Consider the following 18,753-nt stretch of genomic DNA (forward strand, 5'->3'; position numbering starts at 1 on the left):
TTTGGATCTCCCCCTCCCCCTCCAACTTTCATATCCCTTACTCACTCTTCCTTCAGTTAGTCCTGACGAAGGGTCTCGGCCTGAAACGTCAACTGCACCTCTTCCTACAGATGCTGCCTGGCCTGCTGAGTTCACCAGCAACTTTGATGTAAGTAGATGAAGGGTCCAGGTGAAGGGTCTTGACTCAAAATGATGACTCTTAACTTCTATCCATAGATGTTGCTTGACCTGCTGATGTTCCTCCAGAATCCAGCATCTGCATTCTCTTGTGTTACTAGCCCTGACTTAGCCAGAAGTGTCAAAGCTGGCAAACCCTAACCTTCAAGAACTACTAAATCTTTTCTAAACCATAAAATGATTTTTAAACTTAAAAATATTTTACCATAATGCACTTAAAACACAAATAAAACAATACCTATATTAATCTGAATTAATTAACACTTACCTTAATCTCTCAGGGTTAAAATTTCTATTGGAATGAAAGAGAAAGCACTCATCGTGTGAGGTAAAATTTGACTTAGGCTTTTTGTGAAGATTCCTCATCAAAAGTAAAGGGAAAGTATCAGAATTTCAGGCACACTCACTGGATTCCAGCAGTTGAACAAATAGCAATACGCTACCTGCAATGTTGTTACTTGCATTAATGTGAACATTTTGGAGGAATGAACATTCTCAGGGAACGGAATCTTCAGGAATATTCACTGCATTCCCAGTGCTCATGCTGTAGCATTTTCTAGAGAAAAAGGGAGGGATAAAGCTATGGTGGAAAAACTTACACCGTAGCACCAGAATGCAAGTATTTTCCTGAGGTGTATATGAAGGTAAAATTCATATAGATTTTAGTAGTGTTTTCATTGAAAGCCAATGACGTAGAGTTGAGGGGAGGCATGAGACTTGGAACAAACTGTCTTTGAATAGCAAAAATAGTCTATAAAAACCAAAGTAGGACTGGCAAGTGAATGTGACCAGCTGAAGTAGTTAACTTAGTTCGCAAGAACAGGCTGAGTCAATCGGCTTGTTCCCATGCTGTATAACTCTGTGACGCTAAAAACAATTGATTTGAAGCTCAAAGAAAGAAGAATTTCCAAAATATTGCAGAGTGGGGATGAAGTTGCAGATAAATAAAATCAGCCTCTGACACCTCCAGCAACATGGACACCAGTTGAACCTAACATAGGAACTGCCTAAACAACTCTATTTTGACCTGTTGCAACATTCCCACTGGAGCTTTTGAGAAGCCGGAAGGGCGGTGATTTATTTCTGTGCTTTGCCCTGGAGCCCGTAGTAAAAACGAAACAACTGAGGTTTTTAGACAGTTCAGGTCTGAAAAAATGGTCTCTTCATATTACTAGGCCAAACCATGCTGAGTTAATATTGATTGACGTGAAGAAAGCTCACAACTGCAGGACCAAATGCTGCCTAATCTGCCCAGTCATTTCCATCAACTTGACCCCTAAGCAGCAACAGAGTCACTGCTACAGAAAAGTCAATACTGAAAAACCTCCAAAGAAAACTCTGGTCTCTTCAACACTTCACAACCAATCCAATAACTCCTTAACCAATAGGAGCATCATAATATCCGTAGTACCTGGTTTGGCCACCAAAAACACTAATGAGAATGGCCAGGAGATCGATAAGTTAATAAGGTGAGAAAACATAGGACTTTTTTTAGTTTCTGAGCACTATCATAGCTCATTGAGGGATAAACAGCTTTATAGCCATCTGAAGAATAAGATATAAGACCAGCAACTGTACCCAGTACAGCATCTTCATTGTCACCACTGTCAAGACTTTCCATAAACCAAAGTCTTAAGGACTTACCCATCTACGAGCCATGAACAGAGGAGATCTCATAATGGCTCTGAGACAGTCAGTGCTCCTTTACAGAGCAACTTGGAGTATCTGTTCATCAATACTGTGTCTTGAGTGCCCTTGACTCTCTGCACATTTGCTGCAACCTCAGTGCTGTCATAAGAACTGGTGGTAAAGACTATCCAACAGTGAAACAGAAAAAGGCTTCTGGTGCAGGCAAAATCTCAACCAGTACTAAATACTAAGATACTGCATGATGGAGACCTATCCCTAATGTCATTTCACAACCTTATCTCCTTTATGTACGCTGACTGGATTTCCAGGATGACGAACAAAGTATCCCCATTGCTTCCACCCTGGTTCATAGGAATTTATAGCTTAAGACTGGAATTAGTGGCCTAAGAATGCAACTGGCGGGAAGATACTGAAGGCCAACACCCTCCAACAGCAATATCTACAGGCCAATCACAAAAAGGAGTGTGTGAGATCCTATTAACCACACCAGCACTACACCCCACCCTGCACCCTACCCATTCAAGCTGCTCCATCCTTTCTGGTAATATCCTTGAATCTCCAGAGGACTCGTCATCCATTTCAGAACCTCTAAAATGCAGTGTGATTGATCTTGAAGGGAAGTATCTTGCAATACAGTGGGGAAAGAATAGCATGCCAGAGCCGACAAAAGCACAATGGGGTGAGTGCCCATTTTCAGTGCTATGCCATTCTGTAAACCTCAGAAATAATGAAATGGAATGTGACTGTACTGTTGAATGACATTGAGCAATTGCTAGTTGATTTCAATGAAGCAATTATTCTGAAAGGAATTTGTAAATTCCTTTATAAAATTATAAAATCATTTAGAAATTGATAGGTTAATCGAGGAAACTGAACATAAGTTTATTACAGGCAAGTCATATTTTAAAAATGTAATAACCAGTGGATGGATAGACAAAGGGAATATTATATATGGATTTTCAAATGATGTTCAATGCGCTGTGACCAATGGAGCTCTTGGAGAAATGCACACATAGAGTGAGGATGTTTCTAAATAGATTATTTTTATTTACAAATGGGAAACAGATTGAATCTCTGCCCTGAGAGTCAGTGAGAGTTGTTCAAACTGGAGGAAGGATCAGAACAACATACATACACTCTAAGTGCTGAGATGGCCTTTGTCCCCAACTTGTGTGGGTGATTTTTAAATAGGATTTTGCAAACATGTTTCAAAATTTCTTGACAACATAGAGATTGTAGAGATGGTGCAATGAACTACAAAGCACAGGAGTTCTTGACAGGGTAGTCAGATGGCTTCGCACTTTTCTTCCTTCCCTTGTACTTGGATTTTTGTAGGATCAGTGTGAATTGATGATTGATCGTCAGCACAGACTTGAGCTGAAGGGCCTTCCTTGGATGTGTTTCTCTGTGATTTGAGGAGGACGTGGTGAGATTAACAGATTCGATTTTCACAGGTTTCCTGACATCCGTGCTCTACACTCACCTGCTTGCTCAGTCTCTTTCTACCATGAATGGGCTTTCAAGCACCAACATCCTCCACAACTCCGGCCTTCCCAGTGCAAACAATATTACACAATGGCATCTGAACAGGCCCCACCCATTGTGATATTTAACAGTTTTAAGTTATACCCTTAACCAAATAAATATGAACCTTAAAATAACAAAGGGGATTCAACTCATTGGAAATTAGATATGCCCAGGCTCCCCAAGCTCAGTGACATTTAAAATCATTCAGAGGCAATTTCAAAATAACCACCCAATTAAAGGAATATTAAAATTATTATAATTTTTAAAAAGCAAATACCTAAAACTAATTAAAACCAAATAAATATATTAAAGTACCAAAGGGAATCCAAATAATTAAGAATTGCCTGCAACTTACTTCTCTCCCTCAAACTCTCCTTTGGAGCAAGTGGAGTCACCAAGCCTGCTGATCTAATCTGCTATAGATTTGACAGGCAGATTTTAACTTCCTTTGCTGTCTCAGGGCAGAGTTACTTGAGATTTTAATGAAATAGTTTCCTTTTTTTGCATGTTTATTACTGCGTAGAGTTGCTAGTGTTTCTCCATGTCAGCGGCAAGTAGCTGGGGCGGCTGTGCAGAGTGTGTGTGAACGTGAAAGCCTGAACTTTCTTAGAGATACTCAGCAATGACTTCATATGAATATTGAAGTCTTCATGGAGTCCAGTGCAGAAGCACAAATGTTCTGCCGTTCCAGCTTAGGATTCTGACTGTTGAACCTACTATGAATTGCGTATTGCACATTCAGATGGAGAAGTAACGTAAAGATTTTACTCCTCGTTAATGAAGGATGTAAGTAATAAAGTCAATTCAATTCACAAGCTCACAGTGAGCAAACAGCTGAAGTTGCATAAGACACTTGTGAGGTTGAATTTGGAGTATTGTGTCCTGTTCTGGTCACTTACCTACAGGAAAGCTGTCAATAAGCTTGAAAGAGTGCAGAGAAAGTTTACGAAAAACTTACCCCTAACATCTCCTCTGTACCTACTTCCAAGCACCTTAAAGCTGTGCCCTCCCGTGTTAACCATTTCAGCCCTGGGAAAAAGCCTCTGACTCTCTACACGATCAATTTGGATCAACTAGAACTAAAGGTTATAGGTTTAGGGTGAAAGGTGAAATATTTAAGAGGAATCTGAGGGGAAACTTCATTCAGAGCATGGTGCAAGTGTGGAACAAGCTGCCAGTGGAAGTGGTAGATGCCGGTTCAGTTGTAAAATGTAAGTAACTTTTGGATAGGTACATGGATAAGAGGGGTATGGAAGGCTTGATGGTTCAGGTAATTGGCTGAGAGGCCTGTTGCTGTGCTGTGGTGCTTTCTGAGTCTTTGACTCCATAAAGTAACAGTGACAGGATTGTAAGATGTTGGAAACTAGAGCATTGGTAGGAGTGAGAAATTTCTTCTGCTGTTTTACAGCTAGAGTCTTATCCAGTGCAAATGAGGACCACTAGCACAGGTGAGGCAGAGCTATTCTGCACTGCAAGTTCCTGCCATCACAGGTCGTCCTCTCGTAGAAGTTAGAATGCCAAAGGAAAAGCAATTTTCAAGTAGAAGGAAATAATTTTAGTTTGTTCTGGCAGGCTGATAGGATGAATGTTCCCTTTCTGTTGTGTTAACGTAGTTGGTTCCAGCAGAGACATGTACGTGAATACCCAACTCCCCATTCCCCAATTATCCAATTATAGTCTTGGAAAAACCATGTTTCTCTGTCTCATGTTCCCACTATTTTCCAATGAAAAGAGAACTAGACACTTCAAACTCAAATTCGTAATATGTTAAAAAGATAAATAAAACCATCTAAATATAAACTTTAGTTCAGATATGATGAGTGGAGAATAAGTATATTGAAAGTTCAGTTATCACATATGTTTACATCCACTTTTCCTTTAAATTTCAATTGCACTTTTCTACTTCCTTCCGCATTATGTTAATGGAATGGCGAAGAAAGCACACAAAATGCTTGCCTTCATGGTTTGGGGCATAAAATATAATAGTTGGATGTTACATTGCACCTTTACAAAACACTAGAGATTCATGTGCATTTCTGCTCACTAAAAGGAGTACAGAAGCAATTCACTGAGATATTACTTGGATTAGAGAAATTTAGTTTTGGGGAAAGATGAAATAGACTGGGATTGTTTCTCAGGGATAGGGGAGGCCATGTCATCTGCCAGTATGAGAAACATAGATATAGTGGATTACGAGAACCTTTCTCCCATGGTAGTTATATTGACAAAAAATATACACTTAAGGTGAGAAGAAAAGTGTGAAAGGGCGTAAGAGAGGGAAGTTTTATTATACAGATAATGGTTGATATTTGGAACTTGCTGCCAGAGGAGGTGGTGGAGCAATGTGCAGTCTCTGGGCTTAAGACAGACACTTTGGCAGGCAAGGCACAGAAGCATACAGACCTAATGCTGGGAAATGGGATTAGTTTAGGTGGTAAAGTGGTCTGTATGGATGCAATATGCCTGATGCACCTTCAATTACTCCAAAAGACTGAAGTAGCTAAATGTTACAGGAGCATCAAAACTAAAACCACAAGGCTTCTAAACAGCTTCCTCCAACAGGCAGTCAGACTGCTAAATAGCTGCTCTATCTGACTCTGCTTTGGACACTTTTAACTTGCACTGGACACTTATAACTTGATTTTAACTGACATGTGGCTGTTATGTTTTACTATTTATTGTTATGTTTATTATTTAGTGTTGCATTTGTTATGTTATGATTGCACTGCTCCTGAGAAATGCTGTCTCATTCTGCCCTTCAAAGCTGATGTACGGTTAGAATGACAATAAAGTTCTTTGAATCTTGAATACTGAAAGGCTTTTATTCGCAGTAAAACGTGACCTCCATGCTGAGTGTCTGCCCCTGGACTAAGGAGGAGGAGCAATGGCGAAATCGCCTTTTTTCAGGGCTCTGTGGGAGGAGCCACAGGGGCAGTCAGCAGAGGGGCATGTCCAGACAGCTAACCCAGTTACAACATATATCTATGGTTTACCACAATGCCAAAGGGCTCATTCTGTGCTTACTTCAAATGTTCAGGAAAATTCAGCAATAGACCTTCAACATAGGTCTAAAAGTACTCCTTAAAAGTTTGTAGTCAATGAATAATCATCTCTTAAGTAATAGCAGCAAATCACATGATAATTCCACTATTTTTAAGGGTTCACTGGGGGACAGCACAATAGCATAACAGTTAGAATAATGCTTTATGGTGCCAGTGATCATAAGATTGGGGATCTATTTCCTCTGCTCTCTGTAAGGTGTTTGTATGTTCTACTCATGACCATGTCGAATTCCTTTGGGTGCTCTGGTTTATTTCCACTCTCCAAAGAAGTACAGGTTAGGGCTAGTAAGTTGTGGGAATGTTGTGTTGGCACCAGAGTGTGGTGACAGTTGTGGGCCGCACCCAGCACGTCCTCTGACTGTATTAGTCATTGATTCAAACATCGCAATTCAGTGTATGTTTCGGTGTTTAGATATACACGGGATAAATATTGGGTAATTAAAAAATTTTTTTTATTGATCCATTAGGAGATATTGAAGAAGCAGAAAGAACAGCATGAAGCTTTGGTTTCCTCCTTGCAAAATGAACACCTTCAACAAACACAACAATTAGAGGCTAAGTGGAGAGAAAAAGTACGGTACGTTACATTCTACAAAATAGCACTTGGCTTGCACTGAGATATGTATATTACAATCAGCTATGAATCTTGAACCTATGTCATCATATCAAAAGCTTACCCTGGGTGCAATACAAACTGCTAGAGGAAATCAGCAGGTCAGCCAGCACCTGTAGAGGAAAATGGACTGTCATCATTTCTGTTTGAGACCCTTCATTGGTGTTGTGTATTTAATATTTCAATAATATTTGAGCAATATTGTAAGTATGTTGTTTGATTAAGCATTCTTGTTGGTGTGGTGTAAGTAATTCATTGCAGGTTATATGTAAAAATAAGTAAATTGCATACGTCATGACACTACCACGTGGTGCTGTACTTAAAGTATACACAAAGTTAGACTCACATTTCAGAGTCCTTCTTTGCTTTTCTTTCAATGAATGTTATGTTCTTGAGTTATTAAGAATGGTGATGAGATATTTTTAAAACAAACTGGAGATGACTACCTACCTGTTGAAGTGCAGCAAGATGTGAAAGTTTTTTTGAAAAGTGCTGCGAGATGTTCAAGTTAAAAAAGCAGTGCAGTATATGTCTTCAGAAGGGAGAAAGAGAAATAATCAGGTTCAGAAAAGGAAGAAAATGGAAGAAATCACAGGTTCATAAACAGTGTGCACCGGGTGATAATAAACATAAAAAAGAGCAGAAATGGCTGACTACGTTGGAAAGATTGATGCATTTGCTCACAGAAAGTTGTAAAAGAGCGCCTGAAGGCTTTGTGTGTCAATGCAAGGAGCATTCGTAATAAGGTGGATGAATTGAAAGTGCAGATTGTTATTAATGAATATGATATAGTTGGGATCACAGAGACATGGCTCCAGGGTGACCAGGGATGGGAGCTCAACGTTCAGGGATATTCAATATTCAGGAGGGATAGACATGAAGGAAGGGGAGGTGGGGTGGCGTTGCTGGTTAAAGAAGAGATTAACGCAATAGAAAGGAAGGACATAAGCCGGGAAGATGTGGAATCGATATGGGTAGAGCTGCGTAACACTAAGGGGCAGAAGACGCTGGTGGGAGTTGTGTACAGGCCACCTAACAGTAGTAGTGAGGTCGGAGATGGTATTAAACAGGAAATTAGAAATGTGTGCAATAAAGGAACAGCAGTTATAATGGGTGACTTCAATCTACATGTAGATTGAGTGAACCAAATTGGTAAAGGTGCTGAGGAAGAGGATTTCTTGGAATGTATGCGGGATGGTTTTTTGAACCAACATGTCGAGGAACCAACTAGAGAGCAGGCTATTCTGGATTGGGTTTTGAGCAATGAGGAAGGGTTAATTAGCGATCTTGTCGTGAGAGGCCCCTTGGGTAAGAGTGACCATAATATGGTGGAATTCTTCATTAAGATGGAGAGTGACATAGTTAATTCAGAAACAAAGGTTCTGAACTTAAAGAGGGGTAATTTTGAAGGTATGAGACGTGAATTAGCTAAGATAGACTGGCAAATGACACTTAAAGGATTGACGGTGGATATGCAATGGCAAGCATTTAAAGGTTGCATGGATGAACTACAACAATTGTTCATCCCAGTTTGGCAAAAGAATAAATCAAGGAAGGTAGTGCACCCATGGCTGACAAGAGAAATTAGGGATAGTATCAATTCCAAAGAAGAAGCATACAAATTAACCAGAGAAAGTGGCTCACCTGAGGACTGGGAGAAATTCAGAGTTCAGCAGAGGAGGACAAAGGGCTTAATTAGGAAGGGGAAAAAAGATTATGAGAGAAAACTGGCAGGGAACATAAAAACGGACTGTAAAAGCTTTTATAGATATGTAAAAAGGAAAAGACTGGTAAAGACAAATGTAAGTCCCCTGCAGACAGAAACAGGTGAATTGATTATGGGAAGCAAGGACATGGCAGACCAATTGAATAATTACTTTGGTTCTGTCTTCACTAAGGAGGACATAAATAATCTTCCAGAAATAGTAGGGGACAGAGGGTCCAGTGAGATGGAGGAACTGAGCGATATACATGTTAGTAGGGAAGTGGTGTTAGGTAAATTGAAGGGATTGAAGGCAGATAAATCCCCAGGGCCAGATGGTCTGCATCCTAGAGTGCTTAAGGAAGTAGCCCAAGAAATAGTGGGTGCATTAGTGATAATTTTTCAAAACTCGTTAGATTCTGGACTAGTTCCTGAGGATTGGAGGGTGGCTAATGTAACCCCACTTTTTTAAAAAGGAGGGAGAGAGAAACTGGGGAATTATAGACTGGTTAGCCTAACGTCAGTGGTGGGGAAACTGCTGGAGTCAGTTATCAAGGATGTGATAACAGCACATTTGGAAAGCGGTGAAATCATCGGACAAAGTCAGCATGGATTTGTGAAAGGAAAATCATGTCTGACGAATCTCATAGAATTTTTTGAGGATGTAACTAGTAGAGTGGATAGGGGAGAACCAGTGGATGTGGTATATTTGGATTTTCAAAAAGCTTTTGACAAGGTCCCACACAGGAGATTAGTGTGCAAACTTAAAGCACACAGTATTGGGGGTAAGGTATTGGTGTGGGTGGAGAATTGGTTAGCAGACAGGAAGCAAAGAGTGGGAATAAATGGGACCTTTTCAGAATGGCAGGCGGTGACTAGTGGGGTACCGCAAGGCTCAGTGCTGGGACCCCAGTTGTTTACAATATATATTAATGACTTGGATGAGGGAATTAAATGCAGCATCACCAAGTTTGCGGATGACACGAAGCTGGGCGGCAGTGTTAGCTGTGAGGAGGATGCTAAAAGGATGCAGGGTGACTTGGATAGGTTGGGTGAGTGGGCAAATTCATGGCAGATGCAATTTAATGTGGATAAATGTGAAGTTATCCACTTTGGTGGCAAAAATAAGAAAACAGATTATTATCTGAATGGTGGCCGATTAGGAAAAGGGGAGGTGCAACGAGACCTGGGTGTCATTATACACCAGTCATTGAAAGTGGGCATGCAGGTACAGCAGGCAGTGAAAAAGGCGAATGGTATGCTGGCATTTATAGCGAGAGGATTCGAGTACAGGAGCAGGGAGGTACTACTGCAGTTGTACAAGGCCTTGGTGAGACCACACCTGGAGTATTGTGTGCAGTTTTGGTCCCCTAATCTGAGGAAAGACATCCTTGCCATAGAGAGAGTACAAAGAAGGTTCACCAGATTGATTCCTGGGATGGCAGGACTTTCATATGAAGAAAGACTGGATGAACTGGGCTTGTACTTGTTGGAATTTAGAAGATTGAGGGGGGATCTGATTGAAACGTATAAAATCCTAAAGGGATTGGACAGGCTAGATGCAGGAAGATTGTTCCCGATGTTGGGGAAGTCCAGAACGAGGGGCCACAGTTTGAGGATAAAGGGGAAGCCTTTTAGGACCGAGATTAGGAAAAACTTCTTCACACAGAGAGTGGTGAATCTGTGGAATTCTCTGCCACAGGAAACAGTTGAGGCCAGTTCATTGGCTATATTTAAGAGGGAGTTAGATATGGCCCTTATGGCTACGGGGGTCAGGGGGTATGGAGGGAAGGCTGGGGCGGGGTTCTGAGTTGGATGATCAGCCATGATCATAATAAATGGCGGTGCAGGCTCGAAGGGCCGAATGGCCTACTCCTGCACCTATTTTCTATGTTTCTAGAACAGATAATTATTCAGATTGAGCTGTATTTTAAAGCAAATGGAATAGCCAATGAGAAACAAGTGTCAATTTTGCTGAGTGCATTGGATTTCAAAGCATAAAGTTTGCTTAGGAGTTCGACTGCTCCAACCAAACCAGCTGAAATTAGCTTTGCTGATATCAAAGTTACGCAAGGACATTCAAATCTGAAACCATTATTGACTGTAGAACGCAGATTCAAGATGAAAGGGAGTCCACTTCAACATCAGTGGCTGAAAGGAAGAAGTACTCTGACTATTGTCAGTTTGGTATTGGCCTTAAGAGATCATTTATTTTGTGGAATCTTACAAGAAAGTATTCAAAAATGGTTCCTGCCTGAAGCACAACTTACATTTAAAACGGTAATTGAAATGGCTGTATCAATGGAAACGGCTGACAGTGATGCAATTGAGTTGCAGTCAGAAATGAAAGTGAGCATGAGCAAAATAGCAAAATCTAGATAGAAACCAGCATGACCAAACAAATTGTGTTACCATTATGGCAGGGGCTCACATACACGAGAGCAATGCAGATTTACAGGTGAAACTTGCAGAAAATGCAACAAAGTAGGACACTTACAAAAGGCATGCCAGGCAGACAAAAAATAAATGAACTGCACAGGGAAGAGAAAAGGATTTTTAAAAAAACTCAAGTTGCAGTTTCAGAAAGAGCACTAATCTGCATGCTGTTGATGAAAAATCTGATAATGTTGAGAGTGGTGCAGGACTGAGTGGCCTTGAGATTTACGAAGTGAAAAGTTAACAATAGACAAATGATGTGGCTTACACCAGAAGAGAACGGCAAATTAATTAAAATGCAGTTGGATGCTGGCTGGGCTGCTTCAGTTGTACCACAAAATGAGTTTGAACAGCATTTCAAAGATGCTGAACTGAAGCCCTGCAGATATCCAACTAAGAACTTACACTGGAGAAAAGCCAACTCCTGTGTGAATGACATTTATAACAGTGAAATACAACAATCAACAAGCCACATTGGGCATGTATGTGGTAAAAACAGGAAGGTTGGCATTGTGGGAGTGTGAGTGGAGGAGACAACTACAACTTGATTGGAGATCCATCCACATCCACGTGTGGCCTGCCACATCCCCAGCAACAGAGTCAACTGAAAGCAAAGTAAGAAAGGCACTGGATCAAAGTTCAAATTAAACTTTATTATCAGAGTACATACATGTCACCATATACTACCCTGCGGTTCTTCTTCTTCATACTTAGCAAATCTATAGAACAGTAACTGTAAACAGGATCTGTAAACTGTAAAAAAAACTGGGTAAATGCAGATAATAAATAAATAACAATAAATATTGAGCATAATATAACAAGTTAGAAGAGTCCTTAAATGAATGTAGTTATCCCCTTTTGTTCAAGAGCCTGATGGTTGAGGGGTAGTAACTGTTCTTGAACCTGGTGGTGCAAGTCCTGTGGCACCTGTACCTTCCACCTGATGGAAGCAGTGAGAAATGGGTGGTGAGGATCTTTGATAATGGATTCTGCTATTCTACGGTGTTTCATGTAGATGTGCTCCGTGGTTTGGAGGATTTTACCTGTGATGTACTGGGCCGAATCCACTACCTTTTGTACGATTTTCCGCTCAAAGGCATTGGTCCTCCCATATCAGGCTGTAATGCAGCCAGTAAACACATTTCCTACGACACCTATAGAAGTTTGCCATGATTTTTGATGAAATGCCAAATCGCCACAGACCCCTGAGGAAGTAGAGGCGCTGTTGTGCTTTCTTCGTAATTATCTTTATATGATGGGTCCAGGATAGGTCCTCTGAGATAGTGACACCCAGGAATTTAAAGTTACTGACCCTCTCCACCTCTGATCCTGGTTCATGGACCTTCTGGTTTCCTTCTCCTGAAGTCTACAATCAGTTCCTTGGTCTTATTGACATTGAGTGAGAGGTTGTTGTTATGACACCACTCAGCCATGTTTTAAGTCTCTGTCCTGAATGCTCATTCATTACCACCTTTGATACAGCCCAGGACAGTGATGTTATCAGCAAACTTGTATATGGTGTTAAAGCTGTACTTAGCCACACAGCCATAGGTGTAAAGTGAGTAGAGCAGATGACTGAGTACACATTCCTGTGCTGATAGAGATTGTGCAGGAGATGGTTTTGCCAATCCAAACTGACTGCTCAACGTGAGGAAATCCAGGATCCAATTGCACCAGTTGATATTGAGGCCCAGGTCCTGGAGTTTACTGATTAGTTTAGAGGGAACGATGGTCTTAAATGCCAAGCTATAATTAATAAAGAGCATCCTGATGTACGCATTTTGCTGTCCAGATGTACCAGGGTTGTGTAAGAGCCAATGAGATAGCATCTGCTGTAGACTTGTTGCTTCAGTAGGAAAATTGGAGTGGATCCAAGTCGCCACTCAGACATGCTTCAACACCATTCTCTCAAAACACTTCATCAGTATGGATGTAAGTGCCACTGGGTGATAGTCATTTACCACGCTCTTTTTGGGCGCCAATGCATATGATTGAAGCATGCTTGAAGCAGGTGGATACCACACACTGCCGAAGCAAGGGATTGAAGATATCTGTGAATACGCCAGTCAGCTGGTCAGCACAGGTCTTCAGTACTCAGCCGGGTACTCCAACTGGATCAGATGCTTTTCTTGGATTCACTCTCTTGAAGGCAACCTGCACATCATCTTCAGATACAAAGACCAAAGGATCATCAGGAGACATGAGGAGTGCACGATAGTTCCTCCCTGTTCTAGTGATCAAAGCAAGCTTAGAAGGCATTGAGCTCACCTGGAAGTGAAGCTCTGTGTGGCAAGATTTAACTTGGTAGGACATTACGGGCATTCCAACCCTGCCACAATTGTCAAGCATCTCCCATTGATTCCAGTCTAGTCCAGAATCCTCACTTCGCCCAAGAGTTAGCTTTCCAGAGATCATACCTGCACCTCTTGTAGCATTCTTGATCTCCAAATTTGAATGCTTTTGATCTGGCTCTCAGCAGATTCCAGATTTCATTGTTCATCCAGGGCTTCTGATTGGGGAAAAACCCTGAACAATTTTGAGGGGACACTCTCACTCAGAGTTGTTTGAGTAAAATCATTACAGACTGTGGTGTAGTCATTCAGGTACTCAGATGAGTTCTTAAACACGGCCCAGCCCACTCCTGCTACCACTTGTTAATTATCTTGATCTCTGGAGCCTTGCTTTTTAGGCTCTGTCTGTATGCAGGTTGTCGGATTACTGCCTGACTTGCCAAAATGCAGTCCATCTGACTTGCCAAAATGCAGTCTCAGGAAACAACAATAGGCATTCCTTATCATAGTGTAGCAGTAGCCTAATGTGTTGGGACCTCTGGTGCAACAGGTTATATGCTGATGATAAGTGGGCAGAGTTTTCTTCAAACAGGCCTGGTTAAAGTCACTAAATATAACTTGAAATGTATTGGGCTGGGCTGGGCTGCTTCTTACCTGCAGATGACATTGTGCAGTTTTGCAAGTGCTTGCTTATAATCAGTTGCTGGTGGTATGTGAACTGCAGTCAGGATCATGGATGAGAACTCCCAAGGCAAAGGGAATGGTCTACATTCAAAGTTCTAAGTCAGGGTAACAAGAAGTTGACTCAACACCAACGAACAGGTATTGGTGCCAACCTCTGTCCCTTTGGTGGACAGCATATTGGATCGAGGAAGGACCTGCTCAGAGGAATCATGAAAGTGACGAAAACAGTGGTCTGACTACGAAGGTTTTTGTAGGCAACATATCTGATAAAGCTTCTGAAATGTTAATCAAGCAATTACTTGCAAAATGTGGCTTGGTTTTAAGCTGGGAGAGAGTTCAAGGAACTTCAGGAAAGTTGCAAGCATTCGGCTTTTGTGAATATAAAGAACTAGAATCTACTCTGCATACATTAGGTTATTGCATGAACTTCAAGTGGGAGACAAAAAGCTGCTGGTAAAAATAGATGCAAAGAGCAAAGCCCAGGTGGATGAATGGAAAGCCAAAAAGAAAGCAGTCAATAGATTTTTCAGATGATATTGTTGGTGAGGAAACGATGAGAAGGCAGATTGTAAAGGAAGTAATGGAAGGATGAATAAAGGAATATTCCAGTGAATTAAATGCACCTTCCCAAGATCAAGATGCACATCCTAGAAAGAAGAAAAAGGAAATGAAAGAGGACGATGGTATACATGCTATGGAAATGGAAGAGGATAAACGAGACCTAATTTTTCAAGAAATTTGCAAAATCATCAATTCCCACAAAAAATTAGGAGAAAGGAAGGCAGGAAGTTAAAAAGGAGAGAAGCAAGGATCGAAGTAGATCCAGAGTAAAAATCCAAGAAAAGGAAAATAAAGGTGTCCAGAGCTATCAGAACCACTTCCTACAATCTCAGATTCAACACCTACAACCACTACAGAGGGGGCCCCAGCACTTGGAATTGTTTTCACAGCCGCAAGTCTCACCTGCCAAGCAGAGTGATCCCTCTTGACAGGAAAGACATTATCCCACAGGAGTAAGAAAGCCTTCACAGCATCTTTAAGCCTGAATGGGATAATTTAAAATTTACTATGTAGTGGATGTCTGTATAGCAGTTTCTTTACAGAGTATACTGTGTATATAGTTGAGATGCATTCTATATTGAGTTGAAGTTTATGCCTAAGCAAGGAAGAGTGTTGTGTATTTAATATTTTTGATTAAGAATTCTTGTCTGTTTAAATAATATATGTTATATTTAAAAATTAAGTGAATTGCATACATCATGACACTACCACGTGATACTTGACACCTAAAGTAAACCCGAAGTTGGACTCACATTTCAGACTCCTTTCTTTTCCTTGTAATTAATTTTATATCGTATAAAAATATACAAAGTTACAAAATATACCAGCCAGGACTGAAAGAGGGTAGATAGCCAGTATAAAGGTGTGAGGAGGAGAGATGGGGTGAGAACTGGCACTTGATAATTGATACTAGCTACCTCCCCTCTATCTTTCATTCCAGATGAAAGGTCTAGATCCAAAACTTTGACGGCCTACTTCCCTCTACAGATGCTCTCTAACTTGCTGAGTTTCTTGTTTGTTGCTGCAGCTTCCAGTATCTGCAGTCAACTGTCTCTCCATTACAATATTATAATTGTTTTAAATTTTTTTAATGTTGTTAATGAGTTCCACAGATTATAAATGTGAGTTTTACGTTTACAATTTCACCTGCTTCTTCCTTGCAAAGCTGCTATTTTCCAAGGAAGTTTTAGTACTCTTTTCAGAGTTCACAGGAAAAAAATAAATTTTGACTATTAATTTCTTAACAGACTTTCATTGGTGCATATTACTATGGTGTAAATATGACCACATTTTTACTGCATATCTTGAATATTGCAAGATTTTTGTTTACGTGTTCATGACCAAATGAATTTGGAGTAGGTATAGGTGACAGGATTAAAACTGCTGTGCCATTTAGCAAGATCATAACTGGTCGCTTTGTACCCTCAATTCTGTACTTCCATATGTCCCGATAAATTTTCACTCCTTGCTTATCAAGGATTTACCTCTGTGTTAAAGTATTCTGCCAATTCTTTGGTGTGAGAGTTTGAAGACAGATGAGCCTCTCAGAAATATACCGTATATTCACCTCATCTCTGTCTTAAACAGATGATCACTTATATTTCAACAGTAACTCCTAATTCCAAGATTCTCTATACATCCTCCCTAAATTCACCATGTCAAAACCATTAAGGATCTTACATTTTAAACATGTTTTCTCTTGCTCTTCTAAACTCAGTCCAGGTACAACCTAATTCTGTCCGGTCTTTTCTGAAAAGACAACACATCTGTTTCAGTTATTAATCCAAAAAACTTTCTCTGAAATGTTTTCAAGCCAAAATTATATGTAATACAAGATGACATTCTCATTTTTGGTTTTTTTATGTACCCTTCCAAAATGGAGCATTTCATATGCACATGTGGACCTCACGGGCAAAGGATTTATTATTTACAGGGTAAAATATGTGCCCCTGAGGCAGGTGCTCAGAGGAAAGGTGTGTGAGGTGTACTGGTGTTGTGCCTGGGGAGGACTGGTGGCAGACCCAAAGGACAGCTAGTATGGTGTGTGAGTGTGAGAGTGTGTGTGTGTGTGTGTGTGTGTGTGTGCAGTTTGCTCATGCGCTGTTGTCTACACATGTGCATTGTTCTCCCCCTACCCTAAATGTGAATACACCAGTTAAAACCATCTCCCACATGCGTGCTTTTATTTAATTGATTGTAGTTCTGCACAAACACAACAAATTGGTGACGAGTACGAATCTGAATGTCAGAGAATATCGCCAACTGCACTGACGGGTTACGGGACCAAACAGTGAGTTAAGCAGCACGAGGAGGCAGTCACAGACGCTAACAAAGTAACTGTGAAAGACGCGCTGAATTTGAAGCGAAAATAATGTGTCAATGGCTTCAGTCGGGAAAGTTGACGAATTTGAGCGCGCTAATGAAGTCTGGGAGTCATATATTGAGAGAGTTGACTTGTTTTCTCTCTCTCTCTCTCTCTCTCTCTCTCTCTCTCTCTCTCTCTCTCTCTCTCTCTCTTCCCCTCCCTCTTCCCCTCCCCCTCTCCCTCTCCCTCTCCCTCTCCCTCTCCCTCTCCCTCTCCCTCTCCCTCTCCCTCTCCCTCTCCCTCTCTCTCTCCCTCCCCCCCCCCTCCATCCCATAGGATGATGATGGTTCCTTTCAGTCAGTTAGTGGGGTGGTACCCTACTCCTCAGAAAGGAACAGAGTGTGTGTGAATGGCTTTTAGGTGAGTAGGGGGTTGCACAGGTCCAGACCCACCCTCTCGACATCCCCTCCCGGATCCAGTGGCATGGTGGGGTCCAAGACGGATGGGGGAAGTTCTATTGCAGTGAATGGCCAGACCAAGCTTCGAAGCAAGGGATGTCCTTTCCGTGCTTCACGGCACGTGTTTGCTAGCTGGCCATTGACCCTATGAGAGGGTTCATCCACCCTTTGACAGGTCTCGTTTTTTTGTCCTGCAGGGTGTCTAGCTACCCTCCTCACCAGGCAAGCCTGACCTGACTTCTTAACTTAGTGAGCCCAAGAACATCTAGTGCGTTACACAATTCAGTAACCCCTGAAATGCCAGCAAGCAAAATGTTTGATGAAATTGTTACAGTTTTACAAAATCACTTGAGCCCTAAACTGCTGGTAATAGCTGAGGAATTTAGATTTTACAAAAAAGATGAAAACCCTTCTGAACACATTGCAGAACTGTACAAACTTTCCCAGAGCTGTGACTTTAGGGATGGACTTTCTGGTGCATTAAGGGACAGGCTTGTATGCAGCATGCATAGTCAAAGCACTCAAATGAGGCTACTGGCAGAAAGAGACCTAAACTTAGAATGGGCATTGATCATTGCATTATCATTAGAGATTGCAGTAGAACTACAGAAAAGGAGGTTTAAATGTGAAATGCACAAAATATTCCTGAATGGTGCAAGAAACCAAAAATGTCATCAATGTGGCAAATCCTCCCATGATGCAAATAACTGTTGCTTCAAAGAAAAAGTCGCAGAACATGTCACAGACAAGGTCACATAAAGAGAATGTGCAAGTCAGACAAAAAGCACAACCAAGTGAAAATTCTCAAAGACAAAACTAAGCCAATATATAAAGTGAAAAAGCATTCAAGGAAACAAAGAAACTAATAACATCCAATGAATTGCTCACCCATTATGACCCATCCCTGCCCATCAGACTGGCGTGCAATGCGTCCCTTTATGGCATTGAAGCTGTTTTGTCACACACTACGAAAGATGGATCTGAATGCCCGATAGCATTTGCTTCAAGATCACTGACAAGTGCAGAACACAACTACCCACAGATCGACCAAGAGGCCCTTAGTCTAGTATGGGGAATAAAGAAGTTCCACCACTACCTCTACAGACAAAGGTTTATGCTAATGACGGATTTCAATCCCAGGAAGGGAATTCCAGTGATGTCTGCTACCTGGTTACAACGTTAGACACTATTCCTAGGAGACCATTCTTATGACATAGAGTTCAAGGGTACCAAACAATGCAGCAATATTGATGGCTTGTCACGTCTTCCTCTGTTGGCAACTGAAGA

At 41.2% G+C, this 18,753-nt stretch overlaps 1 protein-coding gene across 1 annotated transcript in view; it reads left to right on the forward strand.

The window, feature by feature from the left end:
• Window positions 1-18,753, forward strand: part of LOC140195679 (protein FAM184B-like) — a 228,838-nt gene that overhangs the window by 181,808 nt on the left and 28,277 nt on the right. Inside the window, exon 9 of the mRNA XM_072254395.1 lies at window positions 6,884-6,993. Coding sequence (XP_072110496.1) covers window positions 6,884-6,993 — 110 coding nt within the window. The remainder of the gene's footprint in view (window positions 1-6,883; window positions 6,994-18,753) is intronic.

This window comes from Mobula birostris, chromosome 3 (genome assembly GCF_030028105.1).
Source record: "Mobula birostris isolate sMobBir1 chromosome 3, sMobBir1.hap1, whole genome shotgun sequence".
NCBI lineage: Eukaryota > Metazoa > Chordata > Chondrichthyes > Myliobatiformes > Myliobatidae > Mobula > Mobula birostris.